This window comes from Schistocerca piceifrons, chromosome 10 (assembly GCF_021461385.2).
Source record: "Schistocerca piceifrons isolate TAMUIC-IGC-003096 chromosome 10, iqSchPice1.1, whole genome shotgun sequence".
Lineage (NCBI taxonomy): Eukaryota > Metazoa > Arthropoda > Insecta > Orthoptera > Acrididae > Schistocerca > Schistocerca piceifrons.
The window spans coordinates 87,504,000-87,531,082 of NC_060147.1; the positions used below are offsets into that span (position 1 = coordinate 87,504,000).

The 27,083-nt window shown below is 42.1% G+C and overlaps 1 protein-coding gene and 1 non-coding gene across 2 annotated transcripts in view; both read left to right on the forward strand.

Moving 5' to 3' along the window:
• Positions 1 to 25,100, forward strand: part of LOC124719118 (odorant receptor Or2-like) — a 65,245-nt gene extending 40,145 nt beyond the window's left edge. The window contains exons 3-4 of the mRNA XM_047244813.1: positions 8,886 to 9,041; positions 24,844 to 25,100. Of these exons, the coding sequence (XP_047100769.1) occupies positions 8,886 to 9,041; positions 24,844 to 24,900 (213 nt within the window). The 3' untranslated portion in view covers positions 24,901 to 25,100. The remainder of the gene's footprint in view (positions 1 to 8,885; positions 9,042 to 24,843) is intronic.
• A 1,264-nt stretch (positions 25,101 to 26,364) lies between these two features.
• Positions 26,365 to 26,439, forward strand: Trnal-caa. The gene has a single exon. It is a non-coding gene; the product is annotated as a tRNA-Leu (tRNA).
• The last annotated feature ends 644 nt before the right edge of the window (positions 26,440 to 27,083 follow it).

The following is a 27,083-nucleotide window of genomic DNA, read 5'->3' on the forward strand; positions in this document are numbered from 1 at the left end:
TCTTCCAGAACGTGAATAGGACATGGACAAGACGTGTTGATGTATATTGTCACCAAAATTGTGACTCTTAACAATGTCCTGAGAAGAAAAATGTGGTGCATTACTTATTGGAAGACCCTCGTATATAGATGGTAATACAAAGGCAAATGGTTCACTGAACTTGACTCGTATATGGAATATATCATCTTGTATTCAAACACTGAACATTACATTATGTGTGGGTATAATTTGGGACTTTATGGGCGTATTTTCATTCTCCATGTTCTGTGTTCAAGTTAACGCTCTAGGAGTTGCATATATCCATGTGTGTTCACATGCAGCTGAACTTCGAGACATCAGTCGGTGACGACGAAGATACTAAGATTATTTCTGTTCCCAAACTGGGTCATCTTGTCATGCAGGATGTAGCAGAGGTAACGCATGTCTTTTAAACCACCAGTATTCAGCGAGGCGTGGAGGTATTTACCTTGAGTGACCGTTTGCAGGCAGCTCAGACAATGCAGTTCCACTCACTGTAGAGTGCTGGAGCACCGAATATCATGTGCTCGCGGTCCAGTATTCTGTTGTCACTGTTCAACGTCATAATTTAATGTCGGACGACGAGATGTAGTTCCGTATCGAAACACTACACTCCGATGGATTGCTTCGATCAGAAGTATTGGATGTTTGATGAAAAAGAAATCACCTGGCCTTTCCAGTTCAGTTCAAACTTCAGAAAACGTAGACAGAGTGAGAACGGCAGTTACTGCTAGTCTTAAAAGATCTTCTAGGCGACAGATTGTATCGCTGGGTATGCCTACATCTACATCTACGTGGATACTCTGCAAATCACATTTAAGTACCTGGCAGAGGCTTCATCAAACCACCTTCACAATTCTCTATTATTCCAACCTCGTATAGCGCGCGGAAGGAACGAACACTTAGATCTTTCCCTGCGAGCTCTGATTTCCCTTATTTTATCATGGTGATCGTTTCTCCCTATGTAGGTCGGCGTCAACAAAATATTTTCGCATTCGCAGAAGAAAGTTGGTGACTGGAATTTCGTGAAGAGGTTCCTCCACAACGAAGAACGTCTTTGCTTTAATTATGTCCGTCCCAAATTGTAATTCCTAGGAATTTAGTTGACTTTACGGCCTTTAGAGCTGACTGACTTACCGTGTCCATTTAGCACTCATGTGGATGATCTCACAAGTTTCGTAATTTAGGGTCAATTGCCAATTTTCGCACCATACAGGTATCTTTTCTAAATCGTTTTTCAATTTGTTTTGATCTTCTGATGACTTTACTAGTCGATAAACGACAGCGTCATCTGCAAACTATCTAAGATGGCTGCTCAGATTGTCTCCCAAATCGTTTACATAAATAAGGAGCAGCAAAGGACCTATAACACTACCTTGGGGAATGCCAGAAATCACTTCTGTTTTAATCGATGACTTCCGTCAGTTACTACGAACAATGATTTCTCTGACAGGAATTTACGAATCCAGTCACATAACTGAGACGATATTCCATTAGCACACAATTTCACTACAAGCCGCTTGTGTGGTACAATGTTAAAAGCCTTCCGGAAATCCATAGCGCTCAACACTTCGTGCGAATAGAGAGCTACTTGTGCCTCACGAGAACGATGTTTTCTAAATACGTGTTGACTGGGTGTCAAAAGACCGTTCTCTTCGAGGTAATTCATAATGTTTCAACACAATAAATGTTCCAGAATCCTGCTGCATATCGACGTTAATGATATGAGCCTGTAATTTAGTGGATCACTCGTTCGCTTCGTCGCATTTTACATGCTCATCTCTCAGCTTTCATCAATACAAAGGAATGATTATTCAGCAGCTACGTGAAACTGGTGTTGCGCGGAGAATATTGTGGCATAATGGACGCTATTCATACAGAAGATGCGGATGTGACAAAGTCCATTTTCATCTGGATGGTTATTTTAATGAACAGAGCTGTCTGTACTGGGCATCAAAGAACCCACATGAACTACACAGAAAACCTCTCGACAGCTCAAAAATAACAGCGTGGTGCAGTACCGTCAGGATAGAGACTGTTGGACCTTACATTTTGAAGAGGAACTGCAGATACTGCGACAACAACGCACTACGTCGACATTTTAAACAATTTTCTTCGTACAAAACTTCAAAGACATCGATTTAACATGTGAAAAACGTGGTTCCAACAGGATGGAGCCACAGCTCACATGGCGAGAGCATCCATGTAAGTGGTTGGACAGAGGCTCCCAGGACATGTCATTCCATGATATGATGATGTTATTTGGTCCCCACACTTACACAGTCTATCAATCTGTGACCTCTGTCTGTGGTGCAAGAGTGTACGTGAACTAACCCCACGCAGTCGATGACCTCAAGATTTCCATTTTTCAGGAAATTGAAGCTGTGCCAAATGAAATGTTGGAGAGAGCTGTGCGTAACTTTCAGGAGAGGATCCGGATTTGTGAGTGGCAAAAAGGACGTCATCTCAACGACATTTTCCGAACATAATTAAGATATGTAGATTTAAAAATGCAAGTAAAGTACTTCTACTAAATGCAAGATTTTTTTCCAGTGATTCAATAGTGTAAAGACATGCGTTCCCTTTGTTCCACCGCGTATGAGGATAGAGAATGCAAAAACATTTGCATAGCACAAATTGTATCAATAAGAGAAGACTCGTGATAGTTTTAACCATTAACAGACATGTTTTGACCAACGTTTTATTATTGAGGTGTTACACTTGTTAGTAATGTTAATATAGCGAACAATACATTTAGGTAGAAATTCGTTAGTAATCATGAGATGAGAAAAGTTCTGTTATGGGCAGCTGGCAACGATTCTTTAGTAAGCATCACACTTAGTAATGATTGTGTCGTAGCCAACATTGTACACAGACACTGGGTCTTTAGTATGCTCGATCTGAAGAAAGTAGCCAGGTTAACCGAAATCGTTTAAAATCAAATTGTAAGCTTATGTTTTATTGCGATCAATATTACGAAAAAATTTTAACAAATAAATGAAATTGCTGTATCTCAGTCATTCGTTGATGTCAGGTTCTACATATATGTGGGTAGTGGCAGAAATATATCATTGGCAGTGGTACATATGTATTCTTGTATCAACTACACAGTCACTTCAGAGGCTGTTTATTCTTCTAAAAGTCCGCAGTATTCCACACATTAGGATATCAGAATGTACTCGTACACATAATCTATCGTCATCTCTCTCTTTCTTTGACGTAAATATGAAGTTGCTCCCACTCTGCTGAGACCAGATATTGTCTCGTTTCGTAACGCAGTAGCAAACCATAGCTGGTGTTGCTGCGGGTCTTCATCTTGTTGTCTGCAGGGCGAGGCCCTCTCTGCAGCGGCATAATGGCAACCGTTGGCCGAGGGCGAACACTTGCTTCTAGACCGCACACTATTTCATATTATCTTTGTTGTTTGCAGTGCAGTCTACAGCAGCCATTCGCTGGATGCAGACAATAGCTTGTACAGCACGCTTTGGCAGCCTTTAGTGACCCAGGGGCCTGATTCACATACTTACTTAGGCTCATGGAACGACTCAGCAAGTGACGCGACACCAGCGCTCCTACTGTTTAAATTCAGAACTATAGCGCCTGTGATGTTACTGTTTTTGGAACAACACACAGATATGAATGGCACACCTTTGCCAGCATGCCACGCCGACAAATTGCTCCTCAGGACGTGCGTTCTTTAGAGAACATACAGCTTATGTTCACCTTGTAGTGACTTCCACTCGTCATATTACACGGTACAGACTGTATGAGAGCTCCACGGTTCTGTGTCATATTGAGTTTATTTTTTGTTTTTCATTGTATAATTATTCCTTGTATTGTCTCGTTGACACTGAATGCCAAGCAAACAGCAAACTTTTGCATAACTGATTCATATATCGGACTAAATCTTTTCACGACTTGACCACTTGTAATTGGTGCCCCCCACATGATCACACATAACAGTAGCACACTTCCACATCAGCTTCGAGGTTCTGCACTGTGTCAAAACTACGAAAGTTATTCCCGCGCCATCTGCGTCGGTTTCTCATGTAGCACAAAGATGAATTCCTTGCCATTGCCCACAGAGACGGCCTCAGGTAATGGACTTACGATAAAACCACCGTCTTTTTGGCAACATAACCTCTTGCTTATGTTCGCACAGTTAAGAGCCAGTTCATCTTTGCACAAACTATGGCAGATGAAACGAAATACAGAAAATTAGCAGTAACTTTGCGATTTGTTACCACAGGCAGGTCATTAGAGCGTTTGAAACTTGTTGTTGTTGTTGTGGTCTTCAGTCCTGAGACTGGTTTGATGCAGCTCTCCATGCTACTCTATCCTGTGAAAGCTTTTTCATCTCCCAGTACCTACTGCAACCTACATCCTTCTGAATCTGCTTAGTGTATTCATCTCTTGGTCTCCCTCTACGATTTTTACCCTCCACGCTGCCCTCCAATACTAAATTGGTGATCCCTTGATGCCTCAGAACATGTCCTACCAACCGATCCCTTCTTCTGGTCAAGTTGTGCCACAAACTTCTCTTCTCCCCAATCCTATTCAATACTTCCTCATTAGTTATGTGATCTACCCATCTAATCTTCAGCATTCTTCTGTAGCACCACATTTCGAAAGCTTCTATTCTCTTCTTGTCCAAACTATTTATCGTCCATGTTTCACTTCCATACATGGCTACACTCCATACGAATACTTTCAGAAATGACTTCCTGACACTTAAATCAATACAGGATGTTAACAAATTTCTCTTCTTCAGAAACGCTTTCCTTGCCATTGCCAGCCTACATTTTATATCCTCTCTACTTCGACCATCATCAGTTATTTTGCTCCCCAAATAGCAAAACTCCTTTACTACTTTAAGTGCCTCATTTCCTAATCTAATTCCCTCAGCATCACCCGACTTAATTAGACTACATTCCATTATCCTTGTTTTGCTTTTGTTGATGTTCATCTTATATCCTCCTTTCAAGACACTGTCCATTCCATTCAACTGCTCTTCCATGTCCTTTGCTGTCTCTGACAGAATTACAATGTCATCAGCGAACCTCAAAGTTTTTATTTCTTCTCCATGGATTTTAATACCTACTCCGAATTTTTCTTTTGTTTCCTTTACTGCTTGCTCAATATACAGATTGAACAACATCGGGGAGAGGCTACAACCCTGTCTTACTCCCTTCCCAACCACTGCTTCCCTTTCATGTCCCTCGACTCTTATAACTGCCATCTGGTTTCTTTACAAATTGTAAATAGCCTTTCGCTCCCTGTATTTTACCCCTGCCACCTTTAGAATTTGAAAGAGAGTATTCCAGTCAACATTGTCAAAAGCTTTCTCTAAGTCTACAAATGCTAGAAACGTAGGTTTGCCTTTCCTTAATCTTTCTTCTAAGATAAGTCGTAAGGTCAGTATTGCCTCACGTGTTCCAGTGTTTCTACGGAATCCAAACTGATCTTCCCCGAGGTTGGCTTCTACTAGTTTTTCCATTCATCTGTAAAGAATTCGTGTTAGTATTTTGCAGCTGTGACTTATTAAGCTGATAGTTCGGTAATTTTCACATCTGTCAACACCTGCTTTCTTTGGGATTGGAATTATTATATTCTTCTTGAAGTCTGAGGGTATTTCGCCTGTTTCATACATCTTGCTCACCAGATGGTAGAGTTTCGTCAGGACAGGCTCTCCCACGGCCGTCAGTAGTTCCAATGGAATATTGTCTACTCCGGGGGCCTTGTTTCGACTCAGGTCTTTCAGTGCTCTGTCAAACTCTTCACGCAGTATCATATCTCCCATTTCATCTTCATCTACATCCTCTTCCATTTCCATAATATGGTCCTCAAGTACATCGCCCTTGTATAGACCCTCTATATACTCCTTCCACCTTTCTGCTTTCCCTTCTTTGCTTAGAACTGGGTTTCCATCTGAGCTCTTGATATTCATACAAGTCGTTCTCTTATCTCCAAAGGTCTCTTTAATTTTCCTGTAGGCGGTATCTATCTTACCCCTAGTGAGATAGGCCTCTACATCCTTACATTTGTCCTCTAGCCATCCCTGCTTAGCCATTTTGCACTTCCTGTCGATCTCATTTTTGAGACGTTTGTATTCCTTTTTGCCTGTTTCACTTACTGCATTTTTATATTTTCTCCTTTCATCAATTAAATTCAATATTTCTTCTGTTACCCAAGGATTTCTACTAGCCCTCGTCTTTTTACCTACTTGATCCTCTGCTACCTTCACTACTTCATCCCTCAAAGCTACCCATGCTTCTTCTACTGTATTTATTTCCCCCATTCCTGTCAATTGCTCCCTTATGCTCTCCCTGAATCTCTGTACAACCTCTGGTTCTTTTAGTTTATCCAGGTCCCATCTCCTTAAATTCCCACCTTTTTGCAGTTTCTTCAGTTTTAATTTACAGGTCATAACCAATAGATTGTGGTCAGAGTCCACATCTGCCCCTGGAAATGTCTTACAATTTAAAACCTGGTTCCTAAATCTCTGTCTTACCATTATATAATCTATCTGATACCTTTTAGTATCTCCAGGGTTCTTCCATGTATACAACCTTCTTTCATGATTCTTAAACCAAGTGTTAGTTATGATTATGTTGTGCTCTGTGCAAAATTCTACCAGGCGGCTTCCTCTTTCATTTCTGTCCCCCAATCCATATTCACCTACTATGTTTCCTTCTCCCCCTTTTCCTACACTCGAATTCCAGTCACCCATGACTATTAAATTTTCGTCTCCCTTCACAATTTGAATAATTTCTTTTATTTCATCATACATTTCTTCAATTTCTTTGTCATCTGCAGAGCTAGTTGGCATGTAAACTTGTACTACTGTAGTAGGTGTGGGCTTCGTATCTATCTTGGCCACAATAATGCGTTCACTATGCTGTTTGTAGTAGCTTACCCACATTCCTATTTTCCTATTCATTATTAAACCTACTCCTGCATTACCCCTATTTGATTTTGTGTTTATAACCCTGTAGTCACCTGACCAGAAGTCTTGTTCCTCCTGCCACCGAACTTCACTAATTCCCACTATATCTAACTTCAACCTATCCATTTCCCTTTTTAAATTTTCTAACCTACCTGCCCGATTAAGGGATCTGACATTCCACGCTCCGATCCGTAGAACGCCAGTTTTCTTTCTCCTGATAACGACATCCTCTTGAGTAGTCCCCGCCCGGAGATCCGAATGGGGGACTATTTTACCTCCAGAATATTTTACCCAAGAGGACGCCATCATCATGTAATCATACAGTAAAGCTGCATGCCCTCGGGAAAAATTACGGCTGTAGTTTCCCCTTGCTTTCAGCCGTTCGCAGTACCAGCACAGCAAGGCCGTTTTGGTTATTGTTACAAGGCCAGATCAGTCAATCATCCAGACTGTTGCCCTTGGAACTACTGAAAAGGCTGCTGCCCCTCTTCAGGAACCACACGTTTGTCTGGCCTCTCAACAGATACCCCTCCGTTGTGGTTGCACCTACGGTACGGCTATCTGTATCGCTGAGGCACGCAAGCCTCCCCACCAACGGCAAGGTCCATGGTTCATGGGGGGGGGGTTTGAAACTTAGTGTGTTAATATCCACAAATATTACTAGCAAGCATTTTTAAATATTTGTCCAAAAATAAAAAATGGTTCAAATGGCTCTGAGCACTATGGGACTTAACATCTGAGGTCATCAGTCCCCTAAAACTTAGAACTACTTAAACCTAACTAACCTAAGGGCATCACACACATCCATGCCCGAGGCAGGATTCGAAGCTGCGACCGTAGCAATCAAGCGGTTCCAGACTGTAGCGCTTAGAACCGCTCGACCACTCCGGCCGGCTGTCCAAAAATACTTTTGATGACTGATCTGTAAGGTGTCACCTTTTCAGTCAGTCTAAAATCGCTTTAGCTTAGCATATATTGCGTGCATTATACAGAGGCCAAACTGGAATAATCTGAACAACAGGCAAATATCAGAAAATAAGTCCTGGGCAGAATACAATATGAGTGCCAGTCCCTCCCACGAATTTCCTCCATGGCCAGACTGAAGCCAGTCACAGGCCAGATCTGACCCACTGGTCGCCAGTTGACCACTTGCATTCTAGAGGATGCTCTTCCTCAAGCTCTTTGCAGCATCCACCCATATCGGAAACAGTGTACACCAGATGTTGGCTGGGTGCAAGGGCTAACTTCCATAGGGCGCTCTCTGCAGTATCTACAATTTTATTGCAAATTACTAAGTATGAAGTAAATACAATTATGGTGACTGACCACTAGACTTTATGCATGCATGTGTACAAAAACTGTGGGAAAACCATCCAGGACAATTTCAGTAAGAAGAAAGTTCGCAATAAAGAACTCATGAAGCAGTCCTAATCAGCAAGTAGAGAGTGAAGCAGGCGTTTCAATTTCTATCTCTCTCCTCCAGCATGCTGTTTTTGTTTGCAGGGTCAGGCCACAACTGTGGAAGCATACAGCAGCCAATGGCCAGGTGTAGGCAGCCCCTTCCAAAGGGCACTGTCCATTGTGCTGTTGTTGTTTGCAGGGTGAAGCAATATCAGCGGTGATATGCAGCAGCAGTTGCCAGGTGGGTGTAGCCTTTTCCAGAGGGCACTGTCTATCGTGCTGTTGTTGTTTACAGGGTGAGTCCACATCGGTGGCAGCATATAGCAACTAGTGGCTCGGTGTGTGTAGCCCCTTCTAGAAGACGCTGTCCATTGTGCTGTCGTTGTTTGCAGGGCGAGGTCATATTGGTAGCGGCTTACGGCAGCCTTTCGCCAGGCCTCTGCGGCTTACAGGAGCCAGTGGGCAGCCGTGTGTAGCGCCTTGCAGAGGGCGCTGTCCATCATAGTGGTATTGTTTGCAGGGCGAGGCCATATCATTGGCGGCATACAGCAGCCACTGGACAGGTGCAGGCAGCCCCTTCCAGAAGGCGCTGTCTATCGTGATGGCGCGTGCTCACAAGCCACTACTGGTCACTGCGGGCCACCTCTACCCCATCAACAGAGCTGCCTTCGTAGCGGTCAGTCCAATTCCTCAATCACTGCAGCTGCCACTGTACCATTTAATGCTTCTGCACTCTGATAATGACTTTAATGCACTATGGGACTTAACTTCTGAGGTCATCAGTCCCATAGAACTTAGAACTACTTACATCTAACTAACCTAAGGACATCACACATCCATGCCCGAGGCAGGATTCGAACCTGCGACTGTAGCGGTCGAGCGGTTCCAGACTGTAGCACCTAGAACTGCTCGGCCACTCTGGCTGGCAGGGGTTGTGTGAGACGGAGTTGTGAAAAACGTTGCAAGATCACTCGTGAGCAATTGATTTTGAGACAATGAGCAATTGCACTGGTTTACATTAGCATGCTATTTCAAGTAGTTATCAGATTTTGTTAGCGTCATTTTTGAAGCTATTTTTTGTTTGTTACATTCGTTAACTACAAAGTAAATTGTACTTGAATGCGGTACTTGCAATGAAAACAAATGAAAAAAACAAGTTTGCCAACAACAGGAATGTACAGAGATTGAACAAAAGTATAGAAACATCGCATAAAAATGCATGTTCATAGACAAATGCTGATGCTAGTGAAGTCTGCTTGTTGCACTGTTGTTTTCGATAATGAATGGCACCTTTGCAATGCCCTCAATACTTTGCAAGTATCAGTCGTATTCAGAACAATGGTCTGCGTAATTGTGAGTGCATTATGTTGGAGCTAAGTGAATTCGAACTTGAGCAAATTGTTGGTGCTGCTACAGTGGATGCTTCTGTAACCTAGGTAGCCAAAGTGTTTGGTGTTTTAAGAGGCACCATATTTAAGATTTACACCGCATACAGGGAAAGCAGGGAAACATCATTCGCTGAGTCACAATGTGGACAAAAATGTTTGTTGAGTGCCATGATGGATGGTCATTGAAAAGAATTGTGACGAAAAGTAAGAGAACGACAGCTCAAAATGGTTCAAATGGCTCTGAGCACTATGGGACTTAACATCTGAGGTCATCACTCCCCTAGACTTAGAACTACTTAAACCTAACTAACCTAAGAACAGCAAACACATCCATGCCCGAGGCAGAAGTCGAACCTGCGACCATAGCAGCAGCGCGGTTCCGGACTGAAGCGCCTAGAACCGCTCGGCCACAACGGCCGGCTCACGACAGCTGCAAAAATCACTACAGACCTGATTGTCGTGATACTGAACCGTGTCAGCACCAAAGTAACACGAATTGAACTCTACGGTATAAGCAGGGAATTGCAGGGTGAATTGGAATTTCAAACCACTCACTGCCGGTAACAGGAAAGTAGGGCAAAGCAATTAAAGTTGAACTATGGAGAAATGGAAAAATGTCATTTGGTTTGATGAGTCTTCTTTGACACAGTTTCCAACTCCAGACCGTGTTTATGTCCAAGGGTAAAAATGGCGGGGGATCATTAATGATTTGGTTAATCGTATCGTGGTATTCCATGGGCCGCATCGTAACTCTGGAAGCTCGCATTACTGCCAAGGACTATGTGACTGATTTAGCTGATCAGGTCCATGCCATGGTAGAATGTTTCTTCTCCAGTGACGACAGTGCCCCTGTTCATTCAGCTCGAATCGTCCAGGACAGGTTTTGTGAGCGTAAGGATGAACTGTCGCATCTCATGTGGCCACTATAGACACCAGAACTCAATACTATTCAGCCTTTATGCTCTCGTTTGGAGCGCAGGGTGCCTAGCCACTACCCAACTCCATCTTCATTATCTCAACTAGACATTTTTTTGCAGGAAGAATCTTGAAAACTATACACAGCCTGCCTTAATCAATTCAGAGGCGACTGGTAGCTGTTTTGAACCCCAACAGGTTTTCTATATCCTATTAATGATGGTAATGTGTTGCGTTTTTGGTGTTTCCACATTTTTTCCACCCTCAGTAAATGAAGTGCATTACAACTGATTTTATGTCTACAGAATGTATCTGTTTCGGATCATGATTAGACTACTTGCAAACCTTATTGTGAATCAGTCAACGTCTTTCTATCACGCACTAAAAGTAGAAACAACTCGGCATTATGCCCATTGGTGAACACCTCAGTGTCACTTTTCTAGGTGTTAGTCACGACTATAAGTCAAATGGATCAGCTAAAGGCAGTTGAATATCCACATGGTAGACAGAGCACTGCCGACGAGCAAGTTATGCAATGTGCATGGAACGGCAGCATTTCCGGTCAGTAGGCATGCACGAATACAATGGATGCGTGTGTGTTGTCGCAATCCGAACCTTACCTACCCACGTTTCTCCTGGCTACGGCTCTAACTGACAGTCATTGCGCTCAGATTCGAAGTACTGGGTGACCTATGAGCAGTAGCTGAGCTGATTTGCATGACCAGAAATGTCTCACACTAACAGTATCTACTGGGACTTGTACTTTGTCAGCCACCTTAGATTCTTTCTCACACCAGTCCAATTATTTGTTATTAACTTCCCTTTTTACTGCTTGATGTCCTCTTTCACCACTGGAACGTGCCAAAAAATGTTAATTAAAAAGTGCTACCAGTGTCCAGGGGAAACTACTTCTCTCATTGTCCCCTAGCTAGGCCATGGGATCCCTTGAGAAGCATCACAACAGCCCCTTTTGACGTAATGATGGTGATCATAGGTCTTGGCATACTAAAAGAGGTGTTGCCCCAGATATCATACTGAGCTTCTATTTGGCAGGATCAAATGTCAGATTCCCATCTAGCCATACTTATGTAGGTTTTTCATACTACTCCTAATATGAGTGCTCGGATGATTCCTCTGACAGGTCAGTTTTGAGATTCTCAGCTGTAACGTACGTTCTCGAAAATGTTTCACATTCTTCTTTTCTGAAATGTAAAATAAACATAGTTTACAGGAGAACATTTTTCACCTTGAAAAATCAAAATTCAAGTAAGAAAGAGCTAAAATAGTCGTGATGGGATGTTGGTGAGTGACACTGGATGACACCTCAGCAAATGTAAATATCACCGATGGTTCAGCACACCATATTGTGCATGATGTACTTCAGGGTCACAACATGTGTGCAAATGGCTAATCATATGGAAAAGAAGAATGTGAAACATTTTTGAGAACATACGTTACAGCTTAGAAGCTCAAAACTGACCTGTCCGGGGAATCATCCCAGCAGTCATCTTAGGAGGAATATGGAAAACCTAAATAGGTATGGCTAGATGGGAATCTGATGGGTTGAAGCTGTGATTGGCATTGTCATGATTAAGAATGATGCAACTTTTCAGTTGTTTCGTCGATGACTTGTAGCAAACAAGTTGTAATGTACCATTCAGCATTAGCTGTTCTTTGATTCTTTAAAGCAATGGTTGGGACGCTCTCAGGGTAAACAGAGAAACAGGCGACCATTTTGTTGAAAGAGCTTTGCTGTTGACTACCCTTTGCTGGTTTCGCTTCATCCTGAAACTCTCAAATAGTTGACTGCTGCTTAGTTTCCAACTCATATCAATACTTCCAAGTCTTGTGTCTTGTTACAATATTGTACATGAATTTTTCTTTTCCACACCTGAGTTGCATAAGCATTCCCTTATACCAATAATTTTAAATGAGCGTGCTTTCTAGCTCATATCAAATTTCTGTAATCCATCGGGAACAGATATTTGTTGCAGCTAAATGCTCATAAATATATTTGTTCACCATATGACAAACCATGTGGTATTGTTATACATTATTTTAACCCATAAAACAAAGGCAATAAGAAAAAAAACTATATTCAGTTTCTCAGTCCACTCAACAGCATGCAATCAGTGTCACTGGCAGGTCTGTAGTACGTATCTTCAAATTGCTATACATGTGCCGCCCCCCCCCCCCCCCCCCCCCCAGGTGGCACCAAACCAGCAACAAAAATGGCGGCCAAACAGGCAACATGTATTGTTCTTCCAACCACAACATACACTAAGGTGACAAAAGTCATGGTACAGTGATATGCACAAATTGTACAGACGACGGCAGTGTTGCATTCACAAGGTGTAAAAAGGCAATGCATTGATGGAGCTGTCAGTTGTACTCAGATGATACATGTAAAAAAGTTTCCGAATGACTGAAATTAGCAAACTTTGAATGAGGAATGGTAATCAGAAATAGACGCATTGTACATTCCAGTTCGGAAATCGTTAGGGAATTCACTATTCCGAGAGCCACAGTGTTAAGAGTATGCTGAGAATACCAAATGGCAGGCATTACATCTCACCTCTGACAACGCAGTGACGGACGGGCTTCACTTAATGAATGACAGCAGCAGTGTCTGAATAGAGTTGTCAGTGCTAGTGGACAAGCAACACTATGTGAATAACCACAGAAATCAACATGGGACGTATGACGAACATATCCGTTAGGTCACTGTGGTGAAATTTGACCTTAATAAGCTATGGGAGCAAAAGACCAACGCGAATGCCTTTACTAACAGCATGATATTGCCTGCAGCGCTTCTCCTGGGCCCGTGACCATATAGGTTGGACCCTAGCCAACTGGAAAACTGTGGCCTGGTCAGATGAGTCCCAATTTTAGTTGGTAAGAGCTGATGATAGGATTCAAATGTAGTGCAGGCCCCACGAATCCATGGGCCCGAGGTATCAACAAGGCACTGTGCAAGCTGGTGGTGGCCCCTTAATGGTGTGCGCTGTGTTTAGATGGAATGGACTGGGTCCTCTGGTCCAGCTGATCCGATCATTGAGTGGAAATGGGGATATTTACAGTCACTTGTGTATGAGACCCCACTGGATATGGATATGGCATTAGTTACCAGAATTGTAGATGTCTGAGATGTGATTGAAAACACACCAGAGAAATTTGTCAGGATGTGTCAGAATCCTGTTCACTGATGTCATGCTTCATTACCATCAGTTTCAGTATATTTTGTAAGATACAGTACAAATGGTATGTTCGCATTGTGTAACTGAGGGTATTTGCATTTAACTGTAACTAACGCAAAGCTCCTCAAGCTGGCTTTTCCAATCCCAGGTTCCTTACCTCAAATTGTTCTCTGGAGCATCATCTATGTCTTGTTAAATTTTTGCATGATCTCACAGAAACACTGTGTAGAAGAGAGTAGTACACTTTAGCAAGCAGTGTAAAAGTAGTTTGGCATGAACAACACAGCAGGAATATTAACCATTTTTGCAACAACTGGCTCTCAATAACACTTACAGTCCGTATAATAAAGCAGCAAAGTATAATCATTACAAGTACAAAATTTGCCTTTGGTGTATTATTGCTAACTTGGACATGAAATTATTTTATCAGCTGAATTACTAGAAAATACTGTCATTCAAATGGTTTACAAATAATTATGTTATTTTCTGTGATTATTATTTGTGTTCTCAAGGAGCATTCACTTCCTTATACTATTTAGCTCAAATGGGATATGTGATACCTATATCTTGTATAGTTTGAATAGTTGTAGCTATTTGCTTATTACAGTTCACAAATGTTAGACAACTGGCAAATGCACTCCATTAATGTTGTAGTTGTAATTGAAATCTGGCTCAACAATTAGCTACTGACCCAGAAACTAATCTATCAATATGCTCATATCAAGGATGAACACAATGTGAAAACCTCTAACTATATGCATATGAAATTATAAAAAGTGTTGCTTCCAAAACCGCACAATAATTAACCTTTATGCTGGCTCTTCAAGTCTTCTAACCAGTAACTAATTTGAATCATTTTTTGTAGGTAACTGTACTACTGAACCAAGATTTCAACAAGACCAATCTTTAAGCTGAATTCTTAAAATCTTTTCTTGGCAATTGGATTTTGATGAAACTTTAACTATCCTTTTATGAAAAATATGTGGAGTAGTTCAAAACTTAGGCTCAAGCTGTCTGCTTGTGTCTGTATATGTGCGGATGGATATGTGTGTGTGTGTGTGTGCGCGAGTGTATACCTGTCCCTTTTTCCCCCCAAGGTAAGTCTTTCCACTCCCGGGATTGGAATGACTCCTTACCCTCTCTATTAAAACCCATGCTTTCATTTGGTAAGTTACAGAATCTTTGTTTTTAGATATATTTTTCCCATGTGGAATGTTTACCTCTATTATAAAAATATAGGTAATATTGATAGAGTGTTAACAGCCTCTAAACTTTTTGGGTTAATTGTGTAAGTTACACATGTCATCTCACATTATGACCATCGTGCAACATGAGTGGCATATTGACAGGAAAGTGTACATATTCCAGTGGTGCTCTGCTAAAGATCACACTGAGGAACTAAAATGGTGCGGCACGTGGAAATACAACTGACAGTGCGATTCTTGTGGGCAAAACGCCTAAAATGCACACAGGTTCACCATGAAATTCTGGTGGTGTATGGAACAAATGTAATGTCACACTCAGCCAAACTGAAATTGTGTTAACAATTTGACCAGCCCACACAGACATTGGTGATGCTGATTGGGAATTCCAGATCTTGCACCACGTGATTTCCATCTTTTCAATAAGATGAAAGAAGATCAAGGTGGAAGGAGATTTTCCAATTATGTGGATGTCGACAGAACTGTTCTGGAGCAGCAACCTGATCAGAGAGCAGATTTATATTGTTGAGGAATTGGATTGATACAACATTCTGATTGTCGTTCACAGTGACTTGATGACTACGTTGAAAAACAGTGTCACATATCTGTGTCACTTTGAAGTGTAGCACAGCACCCAATAAAAGTTACTTGACCTGCTATAATAACGTGTAACTTACTTTTTGACGTTCCCTCCTACATCAGATGAGAGTCCTTTTTAGAACCATGTAACAATGCAAAATAGGACAAAACATCCGGAACTGTCAACTGAACATTGAAGGCATAAGCAGCTGTGCCAATACTTTCCATCGGTCGTATGTGAACACTGATGCAAAATCGACTCTATTTCAGTCTTAGGGGACATTCCTATGGATGTTTCTATTTCACTGGTGGTGACACACTGATCCTCTTTGATGAAGATGCATATGACATAAATGCTTTTTGGGAACACAATTTACTTGGTTGACACTCATGAAATTCACCGCTGATGGAAGCCCAACAATGATGAACTTTTGCTAACCACAGCAGTCTCTTCTGAAGTGACTTGGGGCCTATACGATAATAAAAAAGCATCATAGTATTAATATGTGAACATCGAAAAAAAAAAAAAAAAAAAAAGAAACCGTGTGTAATAAGCCGTTAAGAGAGGTAAAAATAAGTAGATATACACACATGAGAAAAGTTTTCCTGTCCCTCACACTGCTACCAACTTCTATCCCGTGTACTGCCCAGGTTCTGTGACAGAGATGACACATAAAAGTAACAATATGTGAAATCCCATTCTTGGGACGTTTTTGTTTAAGTGTTGCAGGCAGATCATTTCCAATAACAGAAGTATACTGGTCAGCAACAATGTCACAAATGCTACATTTCTGATGTTGTCAGTAGTGAAAAGCAAGACATCTTAATAGTGAAGCATTCAGCACCAACACATACTGTACATAACGTTTTTTATTGATGATGTTTTTCCGCTTATTTTTCTCTAAAAGAAAACAGAGCTACCTTTGTGTTTATTTGCTGCACTTACCACAAATCTTGAACTAAGTTCCTAATGTTCACTTTCTTAATTCTGAATAGCTACAACTTCCCTTGAATACAGAAACTATGTTTGTTATAGGCTATACCTCAAAGAAGAGCGCTAAAGGGCTGGACTGAAAGACAAAGAGCTAGAGAAGACGGTTTCTGGTAGATAAAGTAATAGGAATAAGTGGAAATTGATAATGATAATTGTACTGTTGTTTTGAAAACTACATTTAAATATCCTGAACGTAGTTCCAAATAATTTGAGAGTTATGACTGTTGTTTGATGCATTTAGAGTGCAGATTTTGTAATGCAAAACAATTTGCATCTGAGGTTACTTTATGTGATATAATGACATTCACATTGTGTTGTCATAAGGCATAAGTTATTGTGCTGCTGTTAACACAAAATTAATTTTTCAATACGCTGTATCAAAAACTCACTTCAAATGTTTGAACAATTAAAGAGAGATCAAAGAATTATTTTAACAGTATTTGTAGCTACAGTTCAGCATTCTTTATTGTGTGTTCTGAGACTAAAATTTAGACACATGTTTACATGAAGTGTGCGGATATTACATGTCGTAGATCAGTAATAACACACTTTAGCTGTCGAATGAACATTTATTTAAACACAGAACAAGGCGAATACAAAATGGCTGTACAAATGTAGTGCACAGAGAAGACATACACAAATCAAATCAAAGATGATCAGGTCCAAAGATATGGTGCTTTACACCAGAAACGCCAAAGAGCTCGTCAGTCTGTGTATGCACATCTGATAAATCAGAGAGTTGTGCACTAATACCCTCGAGCAGAGATGCACATGTGGAAAGCGTAGCCAAGGGGGTGGAGAGCAGAGTCATGCCAAATTCTTTCAAGTATGGAACGGTAGAACCAGACGCATGGTGGAGCACTGTGGCTGCAGGTCTGGTGAAAGTTCATAATGGTGTAGAAAGTCCAACCCCATCACATGTTCATCCATGTCAGCAATGCGGAAAGTCCAAGGAAAGGTGGTGACTGGTGATAGGCGAAGCAACTTCTTGATGGAGCCAAGGACCGCAATAGGAGAGTGATTTGTGACTATCAAAGTGAGTTTAGCAGGAGAAAGCATTTTGCCTGTGTGCTTGGCTGGGATAATGCTGACATCAGCATTGGTGTCAACGAGAAAGCAAGTGCCCGACGGCAAGCCCATGAGGCAGAGGCGTCGCGCCGCTGGAGCAAGTGGTGTGGTGTGGTGTGGATGATTGAGGCGGGAGACGGCGCCTAAACATGCCTGCTGGAATAGTTTGGGTATGCAGAAGGTGCACGACAGTTGCGAGCGGTGTCCCCTGTAAGTGGCATGGTACCAGCATAGCAGGTAAGCCTGGAGGCAAGGTGGTGTGGAGTGGGTGGGTGATGCAGCTGACTGCATCATTGCCTGAGACCGCTCGGGCTGCTGCTCAGGCGGGGTTGGTTGCTGTCAGGAGGCAGCAGGCAGTACCTCGTGTAGGCCGCCAGGTGGCAGCTCCTGACAGGCCGCTGAGGTGTGCTTGGTGGCCCCTGCCAGCAGGGCGCGGAACCGAAGGTGCAGGCATGCCAACTGAAAGCAAAGGCAATGTTGAACGTGGGAGGTGGTGTCGCTGACGAATAATTGTGTAGCCCCAATCAGCCATGCATAGACGAACTTCAAGAGAGTCAGCTATGTGTGATAGCAGGTGAAGTTGTAGGTCCGATGGAAGATTGACCATCCACAAGGTCCATAGCATGGCGTCTGGTAGCGGTTGATCATTAATTAATGCATGAAGGCACTGCCAAAGCTGTGCAGGTGTGTGGTCATCGAGGTGCACATCATGGATGATGTGGTGGATAGCTTCTGCTGGTAGTCGAGAAAGGTGTTCAATGAGCAATGTATTCACCATTAAATACTTGGGCGAGGTGGACGATGAGAGGAGCAGCTCACTGATGAGGAGCATGAAGGTGACTCACGAGGCACACAAAAGATGCATCACCATCCGAAATCCCATGGATATCCAGTAAATGATCCACCAATGCAAACCAAGTCTTTGGGTTGTCCTTTTGCAATGCAGGCAGCTTGGGAAACCTGTCGGGTAACACATGTTGATGCAGCACTGGGAGGCGAAGATCTGTGTGAGTGGGGTAGGAAGCAACCGACACCGGGAGTGCAGAAGCTTGAGGTCTGCCTGGGGGGTGGCCCCAAGCAGCACACGATGCGGAGTGAGCCGGTGTACCCAACAGCATGATGTATCTCAACTGCAGGCTTGAAAGTGAACGCAGTGTGGGTGTAACGGCTGGTGCCACTGTAACAGTGGGCAGAAGGCATTCACCGTGCAGCCACGGGGGGGAGGGGGGGGGGGGGAAGGGCGGGGGTCTGATCTGGTAACCGGCATGGGTAAAATGGCTGGTGCCAGTACGAAAGCGGGTGGAAGGCGATCATGGTGTGAACACGGAGTGATGGTCGCGGAACCCGGCACAGTCGAGGCAACCAGCATTGCCAAGATGGCATGCGGGGTTGGTGCTATGATGTCAGGGCATATAAGAATGTGTGACCTCATGCACATGAACATTCGAATTACAGTTTTCGAATTTCATCAGCACATCTGACCAAACCGAAGGGGTCTGCTTAGCTGAGGGGTGAACCACAATGTCCAGCACTCGATTATCACACAAAATGTCACTAAGTGGCGTGCACTGTCCGTGTAGCAGCCATTGGTGTGTAGTTGCACTTGATGGTGGCCATGACGGGCCGGTTATGATTAAGTGGCCACTGGCATGGCTGGGCCCAGGTAATTGTTCACTTTTCACCAAATGCACATTAGGTACACTAGTAAATACGCAAGCACAGTTAACAGGGTGCGAGGTACTAGCACAAAAGGACACTGGCAGACCCATTGTTCTGAAGACAATGTGAACTGGTGCAGAAAGTCTCTTAATGAGGAAAGGAAGCACAAATTAATTCCCGAACACATGACGACAATGTCAGGGTCACCACTGTGGATATTACGTGTTTGAGATCGGTAATAACACGCTTCAGCTGTCTAATGAACATTTATTTAAACACAGAACAAGGCAAATATAACATGGCTGTACAAACATAGCGCACAGAGAAGACACAGACAAAGCAAATCAAAGATCACTGGGTCCAAAGATATGGTGCTTTATGCCAGAGGAGCCAGACGTTTATCACTTTAAGATACATGGCATAGATGAGGACCAATGATTTCTGTGTGGGGTCATTCAAAATGCCATACGCTGTTATATTTTTACCATACCAACCCTCCTGGTTGAATTTCAATCATGATACCAGTCCTTATAAATCTTTAACAAAGAATTTTTTTTTCACAACATTTTCTCTGCAAATGCGTTATTACAGACAAACAATTTCTGAACTGCTGTCATTTTAAAACTGATACATGACAAATTCTGATAGAATTGTAACACACAACTCAACAGCTATGCCCAGTGGTCAACATAAGAAGGGTCTTGTGTACCTGTTGTGAAGGTGTCTCTACCACTGTCGATCCCACTCAGATTTCTAAAACACTGTCTTCAGACTGAAGTAAAACACAATACTTGTAGTTTGCCTTTAGGTCAGGACAGGCAGTATAGAAAGCTGACTCCAAGCCCCAATATCACACTCAAATGATGCATATGACATAGGATGATGCGACAGTCTTAGCCTCGAGCAGTCTTATGAGGGGTGTTCCATATTGATTTACACTTTATTTATTCCCAACATTTGTATTGTGCCATCTTGATGCATCATTACAGACTGCTTAGTATCTAGTGCTTCAGTCTAGCTGTAGGTGGCAGGAGAGTCACTATGAGTGTAATCTGTGCGCAGTACACCTCATTTACAACAGCTGTCATTACATGAGCAAACAATGTGGAGTGTGATCATTAAGGACAGCACTGGACAATGTGGATTTTGTGGAAGGAGGGCATAAACACTGTTGATATTCACAGGCGATTGGTGGCAGTGTGCGGAGGTTGTCGCAGCATTGTGAAAACCTGTGTACAACAAGGTGGATGGCCGAAAAATGGAGAAAGTAACCAGTTCCAAAAGGAAAATGACTGAGGTAACATCAGTCAAGATTTCAAGAGTGGAAAAGCATATTCAGGAGAATAAGTGTATCATATTCAGGGAACTGGAGGAAGCAACAGGATAAACCAGGAGAACTCTGCACCGCATAGTGCATGAACACCCCAAGCTAGGGTAGGTGTCTGCCAGGTGGGCTCCAAAATCCCTGAATGCAGCACAAACACAATAGCACAAGGACATGCACAGTGGTCTCTCTCAACACTACAGCTAGGCTGAAGTTGTGACCGAAAAAGGAATGCAGATGTAAATGAGATTCAGATTCACTGTCATGAGCCGCAGACTGATGCCAAATGAATGGAGTGCAAGCATAAGGGCAGTCCCCTGCAAATGAAGTTCTGTACGGTGCCTTCAATGGGAAAACATGTGGCCACAGATTTATGGGACAAGGATGGAATCCTCCTCACTGACTGATTGGAACTAGGGGCTGCTATTAACAACACGGCACATGTGGAAACTCTTAACTGTGCAATTCAAAAGAAATGGCTGGAAAATGGGCAAAATGTATGCTCTTGTAACAGAACAATGCTCAGCACTATATGTGTCAGACAACCACAGGTATCATCACTGACATAGGGCTCCAGGTACTGCCACACCCACCATATTCTCCTGACTTGGCCGTTTATTATTACCACCTAGTCAAGGCTATGAAGAAACCCCTGCACTGACACACTTCACAGATGTGTAGGAACAGCAAGCAGCTGTCCTGTGATGGGCACAATAGACTGCAAAACAGTGGTTCGAGGAGGTATACAGAAGTTACCACAGTGGTGGCGAAGTGTGTGCACCACCTTAATGGAGCCTAGTTGAGAAATTACATGTATCTGCCGAGACATAGAGGTTCAAAAATGGTTCAAATGGCTCTGAGCACTATGGGACTTAACTGCTGAGGTCATCAGTGCCCTAGAACTTAGAACTACTTAAACCTAACTAACCTAAGGACATCACATACATCCATGCCCGAGGCAGGATTCGAACCTGCAACGTAGCGGTCACACGGTTCCAGAACCGCTCGGCCACCCCGGCTGGCGGACATAGAGGTTCTTAGTGAGCAGGTGAAAAAGTCTACAGCAATATGGAACACCCCTAATATTTTGATTTCTTTATAAAAAGACTGCATCAGTCTCATGCCTAAAATTGTACTTTAATTGTTTTACAAGAAGAGAGTACAAAACATTTTATCTTGAGCCTGAATCTTCAACTTAATAAATTATTTATGCTAGTCAGAATATCTAATAACATACTTTCCCATTTTGTTAAATACCTTTCACTGAGATACTCAGTAGTTGATGAAGTATATTGCACCATATTTCATTTAAAGGCAGCTAGGAAACAAATCTGTATGATCTTCTTCGTTAGCAAGAAGGCAGCAGCTAGAAACAATGGACAGCAGTTCCAGCTCCACAATATGATAACTGATCAGAAGATACATTACAATAATATTCAGACTGAAAATTATTCTGTGACTCTAGAATGGAACAATGTCACCTATGAAGCGAGCTGTGTAAAATTATATCACAATCACTTTGTTCTGTGGGACTGATAGAGGAGTACTTATAGGTTTATACAGATGAATCCAACAGTCTTTGGTGTACCATCAACAACTGGAATAAGATGAATCCAACAGTCTTTGGTGTACCATCAACAACTGGAATAAGATTAGCGAGAAAATAATTCTATAGCACTATGTACCCTCTGCCATACACATACAGTGATATGCATATTAGCTGTAGAAGAAAGTTGCATGTGGACTAAAATTCTTTCATGCAGTTGTATTTAGATTGTAGATCCATATCAGACTGTTGATAGTTTATGGAACTTGTCACACAATAATATAAATAAATACATCACAGAATGTAGAAGAAAGTTGCATGTGGACTAAAATTCTTTCATGCAGTTGTATTTAGATTGTAGATCCATATCAGACTGTTGATAGTTTATGGAACTTGTCACACAATAATATAAATAAATACATCACAGAATGAAGTGGAATTTTAAATGTAAAGTCATCATTCATATTACCTGACCTCATATTTTTTAAACAGTAATGCTGTTCAGTTTTGTACTCTATGTACTCTGCTTTAAGCATCTGATATTTGAGAGGCACACACAACTAATTAAATTTGTGAGATATCTAAAATAGTAAATATATATGGTAAATTGTTTTATTGTTGTATTGCTGTCACACACAAGCAATGTGTAGCTCTGTGCTATCTATAGCAATCATTTGTATGGCAAATTGTGTGAGATAAAATGTATTCACAGTAATATGAATTTACAGGCACACTCTGTATCCTACATAGCAATAACTTGTGATAAACTGCGTTAATGATTTTATATATACATATATACAGTGTGTGAGTGGAACAGGTACAGATATTGTGATCAATGCTTCCTTAACATGAGGGGGTACCCAAAAAACTGGAATTATTTGTTAAAAGCTATATATTTTCAAATTGTTTACAATATAACCATATCCCCTTCAAAATACAATTAATACATTTGTCCCATCGGTGCTTCCACTGTTCGAAACATTTTTTGTAGTCATCTTTAGAAATTGGTGACAGATCCTCCCTCATTTTCTTCTTTCTACTCCAATATTGTCAAACTGGTGTCCATTCATGCCCCTTTTCATGCATGGAAATAAGAAATAGTCAGGTGAGTAAGGTGTGTGGGGCAGCAGTACCATGCCATTTTTAGCCAAAAACTGTCTAGCAAAGATGGCTGTGTGTGCAGGTGTGTCATTGTGGTGGAAGAACCAGTCTCCTGTCTGCCACAAATTGGGTCTTTTTTGATGAACACTGTCGTGCAATCTTCTTAAAACTTCCACATAAAAAATTTGATTGGTGGTCAGAATTGGTGGAGCAGACTCTGAATGAACTATTTTTGGCATCAAAAAAGCAAATAAGCATTGTTTTGATGTTTGACTTGACTTGATGCATTTTTTTGGATGGAGTGATGATGACATTTTCCATTGGCTTGACTGTTGCTTTGTTTCTGGGTCGTAACTATAGCACCATGACTCATCACCAGTAATGATGTTTGACAGAATATCTGGGTCACTTTCAAGCCATTGTTTTGAAGCATGGCATGTTCCTTTTGATTCAGAAACAAACTTGGCAGCAACCCTTTTCATTCCCAAATCTTTCATTAAAATTCACTTAACTTAGCTCCAACATAACTCACTAATCTCTGACAGTTGATCAATTGTCTGTCGATGGCCTATGAGCACAAGCTCCCAAATTTTTTAAATATTTTTGTCAATCTGGACGCCCAGAATGAGACACGTCACCATTTTTAAATCAAGCAAACCACTTGTACACTTGGGTTTTTCCCATAGCATAATATTGGTAAGCTGTTTTCAACATTAAAACAGTTTCAGCAGCATTTTTACTGAGTAGAAAACAAAATTTCACAGCTGCATGTTGTTCACTTAAACTTGCCATCATAAAAAACGAAACAAGAACAAAACACTGCTAGCACAAACAGTCACTGCAGGTGAAGAGAACAATTCAGGTTGACAACACAGGTGGCACTGAACTGGTAATTAGTTCCGCTGCAGACGCCTAGTGGCAGAAATGTGCACTACACAAGCTCCGCCCATGGAAACATTATTCTGGTTTTTTTTTTTTTTTTTTTTTTTTTTTTGGGGGGGGGTACTCCTTCAAATATTCCCACCTCGTTGCTTTAGTTGTTTATCCTGTGTGTCTAATAGTCTTCCCACAAATGCATCACATAATTTACTATCTGATGTTTTCTCCATGGTCGTAAATCACAAAGTGGATTATGCCTGTCAGTACAGACTATCTGGTTTGTGTCCATGTATCCACATGTCAATACATGACCTGGTGCCCAGGGAATATAAGCATTAATGGCTTGCTTGTGTCATTTGAACTTTGAGATATTAACCAACCTAAAAAATGCAATCCATGCAGCAATAATTATTAGCCTGCTAATGAAGTACTGTTGTAATTTTGTTTAGTAAACTGTCCACAGTCATCAGTAGAAATATCTGGAGTTATACCCCTAACACCCTGTGTTTTTCTATAGACTTGTCCCATATCTACATAAAATGTCACAGGTCCAAAACAAAACAAATAAATACAACAATAGTAAACTTGCTTTCTAGTCTGACATGCACTGTTGTGTTGTGTTGCAGCTGATGAAGGCCTCCTACTCATACTACACACTGCTCAGGCAGCTGGACACCAAATGAGCCACGGAATACGTACTGAATGAGCGGATAGGAATGCAACGAGCAAAAAGGAATCAGGACACTGAAGTCTCTTCTTCACAGAACATACTGTGGGCTCCAGCTCACAGACAACCACAGCCTACTCCAGCCCTGCCATGCAGAGTCTGCCATGAGACAAAAAGAATGGCAAGAATGAAAACTGTCTGCTGCCCCGTATGTAAAAAGAGAAACTCTAGAAATAAAAAAATCATACTGTAACACTTCAAATTTTGACCAAAGACCTTTCATTAACATCTGAAGTATGACCAGGTCATCAATGACTTCATCATTTATTTAGCAAATCATATAGTCATGGACACATGGTAATGCAATTTAAAACAGTCTAAATTTCTTCTCTTAAAACAGGTCACAGCTGACTTCCTCACCCATCCTTTTGCAACCAAGCGTTAAGTGTCAAATGCCTGTGCTACCCACGATATGTTACACTCCTGATTTTGTCGCTTAATCCTTCAGATGTGATTACCTTATCTAAAGGGACTTGTGAAGTTTGTGATACTGTTGCTCTGCTTTGGCCTGTGATGTCATGGTCGGCACTTTTTTTTATGTAGGTTGTGGAGTCTTTATTGCAGTTTAATTTGAGGTCTAGGTTATGTTGGAAGATGACAGTTTAACTTTGAGTTGTCAATCCAAAGACTCTGTCACAAAAACAAGCTATTAAAAAACGAGTAGGTTGTGGTGTTTAACCAAACAAGCATCATGTATAGCTATTAAATGTAAGCTACAGATGTGAAAGACTCAGATTCTGTGGGCCAGCTCTCTGTGTACTGCACAGTGCAGCAGATGTGAGGTAGGTACTGCCTACAGGTCAGCGCCCTCACACACCATCTCGTAACTTCCTAGAACTCGCCCCAGGAATTGATGTGAGCACCACCTATGTTTGGCATCTACATGCAATAACCACTCACAGATGGCAGGTGGCAGCAAGAGCAGTGGAAGGTATTTAAGACACACTGCGGGTATGCGGAAAACAGTGCTGTCATTGAAACTTACTGGCAGATTAAAACTGTGTGCCGCACTGAGACTTGAACTCGGGACCTTTGCCTTTTGCGGGCAAGTGCTCTACCAACTGAGCTACCCAAGCATGACTCACGCCTCGTCCTCACAACTTTACTTCTGCCAGTACCTCGTCTCCTACCTTCCAAACTTTACAGAAGCTCTCCTGCGAACCTTGCAGAACTAGCACTCCTGAAAGAAAGGATATTGCGCAGACATGGCTTAGCCACAGCCTGGGGGATGTTTCCAGAATGAGATTTTCACTCTGCAGCGGAGTGTGCGCTGATATGTAACTTCCTGGCATGTCTCCGCAATATCCTTTCTTTCAGGAGTGCTAGTTCTGCAAGGTTCGCAGGAGAGCTTCTGTAAAGTTTGGAAGGTAGGAGACAAGGTACGGGTAGAAGAAAAGTTGTGAGGATGGGGCGTGAGTTGTGCTTGGGTAGCTCAGTTGGTAGAGCACTTGCCCGCAAAAGGCAAAGGTCCCGAGTTCGAGTCTCGGTCCGGCACACAGTTTTAATCTGCCAGAAAGTTTCATATCAGTGCACACTCTGCTGCAGAGTGAAAATCTCATTCTGGAGTGCTGTCATTATTGTTATGTGGAAATGGAGTGATTTATCTGAAGACCAAAAGGACACCATTGGCTTTTGGGACGAGAGCAGAAGCATTTCTGAAATGGCTGTTCTCGTGCCACTGTGGTTGAAGTATACTGTGCATGGCACCATGGTGCTATCCAAAACTGGCAACAATGCAACTGTGATGTACCAGGGGTGAATAATGGCTGTGGAGATGTGTGTGGGCAAACAGACTTGCAGCTGCTAAGCAACTGACCACCCAGGTGAACCAAATTGCTATCAACAGTGTCTCCTCAACGACCGACCATTCAGTTAACATTGCTGCCTATGGGCCTCCACGGCACGTGCTTGGTTTTTGTGTGTGTGTGTGTGTGTGTGTGTGTGTGTGTGTGTGTGTGTGTGTGTGTGTGTGTGTGTGTGTGTGTATGTGTGTTTGTGTGTTTGTGTGTGTGTGTGTGTGTGTGTGTGTGTGTGTGTGTGTGTGTGTGTGTTTTAAGGGTGCTCAACATTCAGGTTATCATCACCCATATGAAGACCAATTGAAATGAATGTGGTTAAAATTTACAAACTGCGATAAAA